Source organism: Rattus rattus, chromosome 2 (assembly GCF_011064425.1).
Source record: "Rattus rattus isolate New Zealand chromosome 2, Rrattus_CSIRO_v1, whole genome shotgun sequence".
Lineage (NCBI taxonomy): Eukaryota > Metazoa > Chordata > Mammalia > Rodentia > Muridae > Rattus > Rattus rattus.
In genome coordinates, this window is record NC_046155.1 from 213,358,966 (window position 1) to 213,371,264 (window position 12,299).

Consider the following 12,299-nt stretch of genomic DNA (forward strand, 5'->3'; position numbering starts at 1 on the left):
TGAGTGCAGTCAGCCTCAGTTTCCTGACGTGAAACATGTGGATCTTTTGTATCATAATATTTGAATGTAAGGAAACACTTTTAGAAATAAATAAATCTCAGTTTAAATTACAGCGCTTCTATTGCATAGCTGTGCAATGGTGGGCATGTTCTTTTACCTGCCTGGGCCTCAGTTTCTTCAGTGGGAGATTATAAGTAATGCTCTATGAATAAGTCTGACAGTGTACGTATGCCATAAGACGTGTTTGGGGTTGTACAGGACACAGTACGTGTACAGTAAACTTTATTCTTGTATAGGAATGTTGTGGGGATTAATCCACATACTTAATGCTTTCTACAAATTAACATAACTGCTCTGTCCCAGATAAGATTCAGATGTAGTTGCTGAGAATAAACTAAAAAATAAAGGCAGCAAGAAATTTTCTAACGTTCTCAGGAGAGAAAATGACAGCACAACCCATCTCTCTGTAACGTGTTACAAAACAATGCTTCTGTCAACTACATACCATGTACACAGTAAGGGCCTTATAGATTTCTCTGACTGGGAACATAACAGTCATCTTACTGGGTGCACATGCATGCCATGATATCTGCATAGGGTACAATCTCCTAGTGACACAGTTCTCACATTATGTTCCCACTGTTAAGAACGTACTACATGAAAGAAGCCCTCAGGTCTCCCATATGCCATGACACTGAACTGATAAAGGATCCCCTGAGGGAAATATGCATGTGGAAGGGGCCCACTCTTTCCATATTATGAATTTTGAATTTTCTGACTAGTAAGTATGCATTGGGGACTTTGCTCAAACCAATAGATACCAGTTCAACTCTGATCCAAGCAAATAAGACCTGGGAAGAGGAATTGAGAGAGTAGAACTCTCAAAACATCAAGTAGGCATCATTATTAAACTTCTTGTCTGTTATATCATTGCAGAATGCCATATACACAATGCTGGAAAGTCATAAATAACGGTGTCTGTGTGTAACTGAAAGTGATTATAGGTTTAGGTAATAATCATACCCTAAGCTACTCTAGAAAACTGGCTAAGTATGGGGGTTCTGGAAACAAGTATGATACAAAGAGAGAACCTTTTATTTGACTTCTATAAGAAATCTAGTTTCCACTTCAAATTATTGTGATCATAAATCACAAGAACTAGCTCTTTCAAGGACAGGAATCTGTGCTGAGGAGAGCAATAGGCAGAAGAGTAGTATCCTTGTAACTGGCTGCGTTTTAAATGGCAATGCTTAAGTCTGTCTTCCTGCAATCGTATTTTGCCTAAACATATGAAGTTGTTAGCTTACCAAATGTAAATATCTGTAGGATTCTGCACGCTTGGTGAAGATGTTGTAAAGGAACCGTTTTGTGTATTCATAACCCAAAGCATATGTTACTGGAACGGGCTGGATTATTTCAAAACCTTCCTTAGCTCTTGCTTTGATGATTAGATTTTATGCTTGGGTAATTACACTTTAGAATCAAAATGAATTATAAATAAGATGTATAATGGATTAGAGGCAGTGGGGTGTGGAGAACATGTCAGGTGTCTTATTATGAGAGATAAGCCTTTATCTCCATAATCTCTCCACTAAGTCCTCACTGTGATCGGTGTCTGTAAATAGGAGCGGCGCTCACGGGACACAGATGGAGCTGAGTGTTCACACGTATGTAGGCTACATTCTAGGCGTTTCCCATTTACCTTCATTTGCATTTGCTTAATTTCTGCTAGTTCATATTTTCAAATAAGGGCAAGTCATGAAAATGTCAATGCTAAAGTGTGTTTTAGTCTTCTTAGAAAGCCTATAAATCACAAAACAAACATATAATGTGAAATTTGTGGATAAATGTAGATTGTAGTGAAATAATTTTATTACCTTCCTGTTTTTGTTGAAATATGAAGAGAATCGTATTAAATAAGTGGGGAGAAATGGATACATAATATCTTTCTTCTCAAGATACCGGAAGTCAAGCTTGATCTGGATATTTTCCATAGGAAAATTACGTTACCAAGTCAGAAATTTCAGAACTTCTATCCTATAGTTTTAGATAACTACATAACAATAATTATATATAATGACTGCCAGTGCAGTTAAAGGATTTGGTCAAACTCACACAGCTTTCCAGCAGTGCAGCCACACAATGAAACACAATTCCCTTTTTCTGGAAAGTTCCATGTGTCCTTTCTGCATCCATCTCTCCTGCTTACAAAATGTTAGCCCATTGTGTGTGTGTGCATTGCCTCATTTTCCGGCCACGTTCCACCGACGTTTAAAAGGCATATGTAGATAAGTGTAATAGTTCGTGTTGCATAGAAATGCACGTCCAGGGGAAACTACTGCTTAATAAAGAGATGTGTTATTTGATTGTTTATGAGACTCAAGTGTGCATGTTACAATGAATATCTCCCTTTGAGCAGGCGACGGAGCTACTTCAAGGCAGTTTAGTCATCCCATGAAGTTGTTCTCTCAACACTGTGCAGTCATACAGTGGTGGCTAAGCTAACAGCATTGAATTTGCAGTGTGGTTTTTCTTCCGTGAATTCTCATTTATATTAATCCTTGAGGTGATTCAATAGGTAAAACCCTGGGGTTCAGCAATAAGTCAGCGAAAGAACCTGAAGTGGTGAAGTGAGACAGGAGTTACGACTTTGTTTGTTTGTTTATTATTTAATTTATATGTGTGTGCTTTGGTTTATGCATACCACAATAAGCATGTGGAGATCAGAGGGCAATTCGAGGGAGTTTGTTATCGCTTTCTACCACGTGGGTCCTGGAAATTTCAACAAGTCGGGTGGTAAAGACTTGGTGGCAAGGGCTTTTGCCCACAGAGCCTTCTCACCCACCCCACTTCAGAATATTCAAGATGCACTTTGGCTTTGGCCTTGAGTCATGCATGCCATTCTTGAGAAAATTTCCAAAATCTCATTTACAAAGTTGTCAGATTAAACTACATTAAAAATATATCAGCACATAAACCTATAATTAGTACATGTGTCATAGTATTGACTTGATACAAGTGCCAGTGACCACAAACTAGTGACTTGTTTAAGGTTCCCAGCCTATATAATTGTCATAAGAGTCTTAATCTGTAGTAGGAGGAAACATCAATGACATCAAATCTCATGCAAAGGGCACTAATTCATGTGACCAATGAGACAGAATGCGGGATACAGTAGGTCCCAGAAAAATCTTTAAAGTCAGGAATTTGTAGAATGGCAGGTTATGGAATACCACTAATTACCCAGTCTTGAGTATTTATCATGTTTAGTTTCTAGAGCTTTAGATATCTATGCAAGGTCTCAGCCCTAGTCCTCATACAAATAGCTCTAGTACTTGATGAAGAAGTTCAAATTCATCCCAGTTCCTTATCTCTTCAAACTTACCAATATTGTAGTATTCTTTTGACAAACTAGTATTTGTAGAAATTGATTAGACTACCAGAAGGCATTCAGAAGAATACCTTCAGTCCTACATTGCGGGGGGGGGGGGCAGGACGATTGTCGGAGGTGGAGAGAAGGGGAACAGAAAAGAGGGGGAGGAAATAAGAGTGGCAGCATCAAGGTCTGGAGAAGATATGAGAGAGGTATAGAAAGCCAGAAAATCAAACACAAATATGTAGCAGGGAGGATGGGGAATTAGGGAGAGCCACCAGAGGGTCTCAGACACCAGGGAAACAGGACGCTCTCAGGACCCAAGGGGGATGACTTTAGCCAAAATGCACAGAGAAGTGGGGGTAGATCCTGTGGAGACCTCCTTCAGCAGATAGGCATGGTCCCTGGTCAGGAAATGGGGCCACACACCCATCTCAAAGTTTTTAACCTAGAAATGTTCCTATCCAAAGGAAGAACTTGGACAAAAAATGGAACAGAGACTGAAGGAAGGGCCAACTGGGGACTGCCCCACCTGGGGATACATCATGACTGCAGACTCTTGCCATGGTCAAGACGTACTTGCCAAACCTTGTATGGCGGTTCCTGAGGAAGTCTGGCCAGCAACTAACATGAGTCTAGACCCCACCAACCAAGGCGTGTACCTGGAGGAATCCATGGTTGCAGATTCTATGTAACACAGGATGGCTTTTCCTGACAGCAATGGGAGGGGAGGCCCCTGGTCCCAGGGAGGCTTGATGCCCCAGCATAGGGTTTGCTGGAGGAGAGGGGTAGAAGAGTGTGTGTGTGTGGGGGGGGGAGCACTCTTATAGTGGTAAAGGGGAGTGGGAAAGCAGATGTAGGTTGGGGCTGGTGGAGGGGTAACAGGGAAGTGGGATATCATGGGATAGAGGTGGGTGGGTGGAGGGGGTAACTGGGAAGTGGGTTATATGAGATACAAACGAATGGAGTGATTAATAAAAACATTTAAAAAATAGAAAAAAGCCAATCTAAATATAATTGAAACCCAATAAAGGAAAGAAAAATGGTTTTAAAATTGTGATAACTGAATGAGGGTAGCACGTGGAAACAATTAGGAAGACTATGTTGAATGGAACAGCCTGCTATTTAGTGTAGACGTTTTGTCTTTTCTATATAAAAAACACTCTCAAACTGGATAGGACCATATCTCATAATCACTACCATTTAAACGCCCTAACTGCTCAGAAATGGTGCCAAGAAGATAGATGGGATATACACGCCAGCCTTTTGAGACACGCTTACCCCTGGCTATGGCATATTGTTACAAATCTTTTAATCAGATATTTCCCTCCAGTTAAGATTCTTTACAAGCTAACAATGACAATAACATATTGCCAATATGCACGACTAATAATCAAATAGGCTAAGAGTACACGTGGAAATCAAGGGCAGAGGAAGTTTGAGAAGGACGCCCATTTGGCTCTGGAAGGGAGCTGAGCTCAAGGGAGTTCCTAGCAGCTAGCTTACCTCACAAGACAAGCCGGAATAGCCAGGAGGGCAGTCACATCTTTCTATCAGGTTTGCCAGTGGGCTTGCTGCTGACACGTGTCCTGGTTCGGCTACTTCCATGGAGATTTCAGAAATGCTACAAAGATTGCAAGCGGAGTTAATGATCACACAAGCAGATATAGCCTCCAAGAACTACTCAAGGCTTAAGGAAACCCTCCCCCCTCAGATTTCTGCCAGTCACAGGTAAATTCTTTTCTTTGCTTCTTTCGATGAACCAAAACACATCTGTTTATTAAGGTAACATGAAATTACATATTGTAGAAATGGGGCCATCACATTAATAACTACACTGTTTTGAAGTCGCTTAAGTTCTAGGTGCTCATTTACCTTGTCCAATTACTGCATTTTTATTTCTTCTCAGACTGAGGTTATCTATTAGGAAAATATCCACATAAATCCTAAAGAGTTTACTAAATTGGATGTCTGCTATCCTGTTGAGAAGTTATTATAAGGATTTTTACTCCTCGGTTTTCGAAATGTGAGTAGCTTCATGCAGACATGGCCGATCAATTAGACATTTATATTATTTCAAACAGGCAACCCAAGGTCACCGTCTCTTAGAATGTCTCCTGTAGTCACAAGTGAGATTGCTTTTAATTTACTCTCTTCCTCTGGAGCCTCTGTATGTCCTTTCGAGAACTTGGGAAAAACCCCTAGAAAACAATGCCAGGCATCATCTGACCCTGATCTTTAAAAGGATAAGGTGCCTTCCAAATTAATATTTTATTAGCTTTATTAAATAAATCCTTCAAGTGACTTCCTATTGGTGGGAAAGCCCTTACGGTAAAGGAAACATTCCCAGTGAATCCTCCAGTACTTTTTTCATTAATTTGAAATTATGCATTAAAATATATGCAGCCCATAAACCCAGACTATTTCATGACTGACTGACTGCAACATGAGAATGTTCTGCAAATAAACTTTTAAGTGAGACACTGGGTAGTTTTGCCTCCATAAAAGGCACCTCCGATAGCTTAAGGAGGTTGAATCATAAACTTTATAACAAGTGTAGGTAAGTTTTATTGAATTATGAATGCACATGCTGATTTCACTAGCATTGTGATGAGCGCTTGGGAGCCCTTACAAAACCAATTTTGGGCTAAAATGCAGGTTTTGCTTCCCTCGCCTAAAGCAGCATCGTGGTAGCAAGGGTTGCACAGAGCTGTAAGCAGCCACTCCTCTCTGATAAGAACGCCTTCACTCTTCCACTCCCTGTGGACTCCGTGATGCAGGAGGAAAAACCACTATTTGTTTGACTAGTCTTCATTCCACTGAAACCTTCTGTGGGGATCCATAGCTACTTGTAGAAGATATAAACATCATCTTCCTTCAATTTCTTGTACAGACATGCTTACGAGAGAGCAGGGCTTAAAATCAAAGGCTCTTGAAGAGTGGCAACAATAGATCCTCTGCTGTGACTACTGTTTCTCAGGTGGTTAGAAGAGCTCACATGTGGATGAAAGGGTAGAGAGGTGAGGAGGACGGAAGTGCAAGCAATGGCTTAGCTTGTTTCTGGATATGGCCTCCACTTAAATGCATACTGAATTCTAGAAGTTACTACATACATAACTCACCCGTAAACTCTGGCATTGCCATAGTTTATGTAATGATAAAGATGTTGGGTTATGTCTTACTGGGGGATATTTTAACTTTTATCATATTTCCCCTATCTTAAATATTCAAGTGCTGGTGATGTATCTGCCTCATTTGTTTTTCTGGTGAATATACAATTTTGATAGGGCTTAGAAAAAGTGATATATAATGAAAAATGAAGAAAACTCTGGTCCCTGAAATAACACTAACAACGTGTGCTGTAAACTACTAGACTCTTAGGGTGGTCTGGAGGAATTTGCAAAGTAGTTCACTTGCATATCTAACATGTAAGCCAGCTTTGGTGTCTATAACTGATGTATTTTGCTATTCTAAAACAGTGATTTGTTTCCAGTACATGTTTTTATCTTTATGATAAAAATATAAATATTTTTTAATATAAATGAGAAGATGAGATTTGGCTCATGATGATCTTTCACTGAAAGCTCCTTTACCAATCTAGTGAGCAACTAAATCTTCTATTAGACAAGAGCGAGTCCTAAGCAAGATTGTGTGTATGCTTAGCACAACATGAATATCTGATATATATATATATATATATATATATATATATTTAGATTCATTAATTTGATTATGAGAGGCTTCTTCTATTTTCTCTAGCTTGGTCTATTCATTTGCCACAAGACTAATTTACAAACATCTATGGTCTCCATGTTTTTCCTGAACACAAAAGGAATATAAGACTTAAAAGAGACATTGAGTTATTGAGTAAATTAACAAAATGTTTAGCCTCTGCGGCAAGAAACTTACTTAGATCTGTGTGAATCCTCCTTTCATCTCTTTGGAGGATTCCTTCTGCTTGTCAAAAATCTCCTGGAGCCTCCATTGTTCTCTCTATGCATTTTATTCTATTTTCTCTAATCGCCACCTTTATCATAATCTACAAACATGCTTACATCATTGTCCAGTGAGACAAACATGCCTTGATTTTATCACTGGGTCCTCCCATCACTGTGTGACTAGAGTCATGGAAAACAGTGTTCACAATTTCAATATTACATTCTTCGTGTCTCATTCATTCTTTAAAAATTTGAGACTATTTCCAACCAAAGCCCTCAGTGAATGCTGACATTGAAAATGATTCCAATGTGGCCCCAAGTGCCATTGTCAATGACCCTTGTATTAATGAACCTCTCTAATCATTTTTTTTTGAAGTGTGCCCTGTTTGGCTTCCTTGATGTCATATATGTTTCATCACTTCATCTGTGCTTGGTTTTGTTTGCTATGATTTTCAATCAACGTACATCATGCTATCCAGGGTAAATAAACATACATGTTTTAATGGCGTGGACACATGTGTTTGTTTAGGGATGGAGGACTGGACCAACCTGACCTTGTCTATTCCTCTTTGTGCTTCAAGGTCATTTTCTGAACAGTGTTATAATGGACATACAGCACTACCGCTACCTACATGTGACCTACAGCATGTGTTATCCTGAACTTTCTCCTCGTGCATTTAACTCACCATGACTAATGTAAGAATATTGTTCTTATGTTATTTATTTTGGGGGTAAACAATGGCCATCCCCTGTCAAGTGACTGGGAGCCTTCTTTTGGCCTCAGTCACAAACCAACCAGTTATTGATTTCTAATCCGATGTCTTCTTGACCAACCCTATAGACCCTAGAATAAGAACTTAAGTATTTTCCTTACCGGCTTTGTCTCACAACATTGCCATAAGTAGCCTTGATCAGAATATAGTGAATATCATACAGTATATCCAAGAAGTCTTCCCGGGTCACAGTTCTACTGATTCGAGGATCATCACCATAATATTTCCATTCTTTCTGTAAATGAGAACCAGAAACACCTTCGTGACAGAACTGAGTGAAAAACCGTTAGTATCTTTGCATCAAAACAACTTTACCTCTGTCATTTCAATCTCATGCCGTGTCAACTGGCCAATGAGAGGGGCAGCCATGTGCCTGGTAATAATTCTAGCATGAGTAGGAGTTCCACCTCGAATGATAACTTGAGGTTTATATGTGGCAAAGCCTGTCTCATCCCGGGCCTCAAAATAGATGGTATACTTGAGTTTGCCCCCGTAGGCCATCAACTGAAAAGAAAAGAATAGAATAGAATAGAGATGAGGAGGCAAGCTTCTAATGACCTGACTCCTACTCCATGTTTATTTAGTTCACGTGTGAGGTATTTTTACCTTTTCCCCTTCAAATTGTTCTGGGAGTTTCCAGTAGAAAGGTTCCAAATGGAGATCTTGCCTGACTTCATCCATCTTTGCAACAATCTCTGGTTTCTGGAAAGCAATGCCTTTGGTAGTCGTGTGCTGCAGGGCCTCATCCACCAGAGGCAGAATGGTCTGTTCATCACGCAGAGTCACCTGCACAGGTCAAATTTTAACAGGAAGTGAGATATGAGTCTCTCGGGCATTCTTTTAAAGCTAGGTCTGAGGACAGGAAGTCCTGTCCCCACTTTGGGGAGTTGTCCCAGAAAATGAACTGAGATGTGGTTGTCGAGAGTGGTAGGAAATGATGCTTTGGAATGAGTTGCCATAACTAAACTCAAAGTCTCTGAAAATTGCAATATTTTTTTCCCACTAACAAAAGTTGAAATTAAATTCTGGAGAAACAAAGGGAAATCAGTCAAAATAAGCACGGCGCCATCCAAACAATGTACGGTGTCCTATGGCTGGGGGGAAGATGTGTAACATGTTCTGATTTACGGGGCTGCTTTAGATGGCCACAGTCACCCTTCAGTGCCTCCTTCCTCAGGATGTAGCTGCCTCCAGCTACCACAATGCTTCCGGTTTCCGCCTGCCATTTCCTCATCAGCAGCGAGTGAACAACCTCCTAGGAAGAATTTTCAAGAGGTGTTTGCACTGACTGTCTAATGGCACATAGAGCCTTTACCATTTCTGAGTGCACAGAGGGGATGAGGTTACTTAAATGTTTTGCTAGTTGGTACTACCCCTCAGGGCCCGGCTAAACGATTCCTGAAGGAAGGAGCGCCATACCATTACATGCCTCGGCAGCTTCTTACTCACCCACGTACGGACCAGTCCCTTTGCTTCAGAGCATTGACTGGTGACTCCGAAGCAGTAGCAGCTGCTGCAGCCAAGTGGGTTCTTGGCCTCTAGTCCAAATTTGCCAGGTCGGCACCTGTCACAGTGGATACCTTCCACGTTCACCTGAAGAAAGAGGAGGGTCCTTCAGGGTTCGTTGTAATTGTTATTATAAGGGAAATCGACTTAAGAACAGGGAACAACGATACATTCCTTTTTCGCTAATGAACACCAAACAAATGAATGAAGACCAGGCTACTTACGCATACCTCAAATGGTATTTTGAGTTCACAGCCCCGTCAGGATCTCCTGGGATTTTGAAAGGTACCTGATTCCTAAATGTATCTGTTACTGAGGGCCCTCTATACTGTTTGTGAGGTCTAAGCTGTGCATTTAATACAACTCTGTTGTGAGTAATGAAATTTTCAAAAGCAAATGAAACCAATGATTCCCACCGATAAAAAAAAGGAAACTAAATTCCACATTTATATATTTGCTCTAATATTATATAATTGCTATATTATAACACATATGCAACATGCAGCAAATGTAACATATCGCCATAATAGCGTGTGTATGTATAGAGCATGATAATCTGTTTAAGAAGGGTCTTTCACATAGAGGCTATTTTCTTAAAGTCAAGGTCATATTCACCATGGCTTGTTTACTCCCCAGGTTTCTGTCTACTGTTTTTGCTGGCTTTCTAGGCATAGACTTTGTCTTGAAAAGCTATCTGTGACACTGTTTTAACCACATTTATCCTGGGATTGATTTTTTTTTTCTTCAGGAATATATAAAGGATTAAAAACCCATTTTAATTGGCTGCTTTTCTCCACCATTTAACAGTTTTAATGAGGGCTGAAATTTTCACATAGTTACCCACTGTTTGTAATGTCAGTGTTCACATGTAATGAAATTTTACTAGATTTACATAGGAATAAATATGCTTCGGTGTGCAGTGCCTACCGACTAACAGCTGGAGAAAGGGGTTGCGATGAGCTTGGTTATCATCTGTGGCTTTTCTCTGCCTGTGCCTGAAAGACCCCACTGCCCACTGTGCAGACATGTCTTTAAGCGAGAACACAGAAGCAAAACAACTTCAGTCACTGTGGAGCCTATACCCTGTGTACTGACCAGAGACAAGGTTGCATTTGGGTTGAAAGTAGTTCTTGAAAAGTGGCATCTGTATGCCAATGAGCACATGTCAAGGAAACCTGTGTCTGGACATGAAGGTTTGTTTGCATTGCTTAATGAGGCAAGAACAGAAAACAGTGAATGAAAGTAAAACCAAGACTTTAACATGAAGGAGTGCTGAATTTTGTCAAATGCTTTCTCAGCATCTATGAGAAGATCATGTGTTTTTTTTTCTTTCAGTTCGTTTATATAATGGATCATATTGATGGTTTTCCATATATTAAACCATCCCTACATCCCTGGGATGAAGCCTACTTGATCATGATGGATAATTGTTTTGATGTGTTCTTGGATTCAGTTTGCGAGAATTTTATTGAGTATTTTTGCACTGATATTTATAAGGGAAATTGGTCTTGAAGTTCTCTTTCTTTGTTGGGTCTTTGTGTGGTTTAGGTATAAGTGTAATTGTGGTTTTATAGAAGGAATTGGGCAAGATCAGGAATTAAAGGCCTATACCTAATCAGCATCAAACTAAATGGAGAGAAACTTGATCCCACTCATCAGGGACTAAGCAAGGCTGCCAGGACTAGACTAGACAGTCAGTGCCAGGAAGCAGGAGGGTGTGGGTGGTTGGGTGGGAGAACACCCTTATACAAGAAGGGGAAGGAGGAATGGGATAGGGGGTTTAGGGACAGGAAACCGGGAAAGAAGATAACACTTGAAATGTAATAAATAAATAAATAATAATAATAAAATAATAATAATAATAATAATAATAATAATATAAAAGTAAAACCAAGTGACAGAACGTCTAGTGAATGGTGCCTTTTCTTGGAGCAGCTCAGTCATTCATACCTTACAGGTGCACTGTCCGGTTTGATCACTACAGGAGCATTTCCTAGTCTCTGAATCACAAGTCGTGGCATCTGTCCCTGGAAGAAAGCAGTCACAGAGACTGCAGAGAGGATAGTTCCAGTGACCTCGGTTGCACTCTGAGCATTTCAAACCAGAGAATTTTGGGTGACAGCTGCACTGGCCTGTGTTTACGTTGCATTGTGAAGACAAGGACCCCACCGTGCTGCAGTTACAAACCTGTGGAAGGGAGAAAAACAACTGCTGACTTAACTGCATAGAAAACTTCTTAAAGTTTTAATCCTAACATTTCAATCCCATTATGCACATATCTCTTGAATCCTTCATAACGTCGAAATTTAGTTCTTTGGGAGAAATTAGCGAACATGGCATTAAAAAGCTTCCTGCATTTAGAAAAATGGGTGATAATCTAGAAATCACAATGCTATGTGATAAGAAAGAAAACGTAGGCTTTGATTTGTTGTTTTGTTTTAATCTAAGTTATTTTAATTATATTGTTTATTTGAGGTGTGCACCAATGTGTGTATGTATGTGTGCACATGTGCTTATAAGTTTGTGTGCACATCTTCCTATAGGTGCATGTGGCAGAGGCTGGCCTCAAGGGTCCTTCTTCAAGGACTACCCATCTCATTTTTTGAGATACTGTTTATTACAGGAGCCTGAGGTATCACCTGGCAACCTGTCTTTGTGGGTTTGGGGGATCAAGGGTAGGGCTTCATGTGTGGCAAGCACCATGCACAC

General features: G+C 40.1%; 1 protein-coding gene across 1 annotated transcript in view; it reads right to left on the reverse strand.

Moving 5' to 3' along the window:
• Lama2 (laminin subunit alpha 2) overlaps positions 1 to 12,299 on the reverse strand; it is a 470,233-nt gene that overhangs the window by 202,267 nt on the left and 255,667 nt on the right. The window contains exons 24-29 of the mRNA XM_032895270.1: positions 11,541 to 11,777; positions 9,534 to 9,677; positions 8,691 to 8,870; positions 8,400 to 8,588; positions 8,186 to 8,319; positions 4,880 to 4,997 (exon numbers count right to left, since the gene is read on the reverse strand). Coding sequence (XP_032751161.1) covers positions 4,880 to 4,997; positions 8,186 to 8,319; positions 8,400 to 8,588; positions 8,691 to 8,870; positions 9,534 to 9,677; positions 11,541 to 11,777 — 1,002 coding nt within the window. The remainder of the gene's footprint in view (positions 1 to 4,879; positions 4,998 to 8,185; positions 8,320 to 8,399; positions 8,589 to 8,690; positions 8,871 to 9,533; positions 9,678 to 11,540; positions 11,778 to 12,299) is intronic.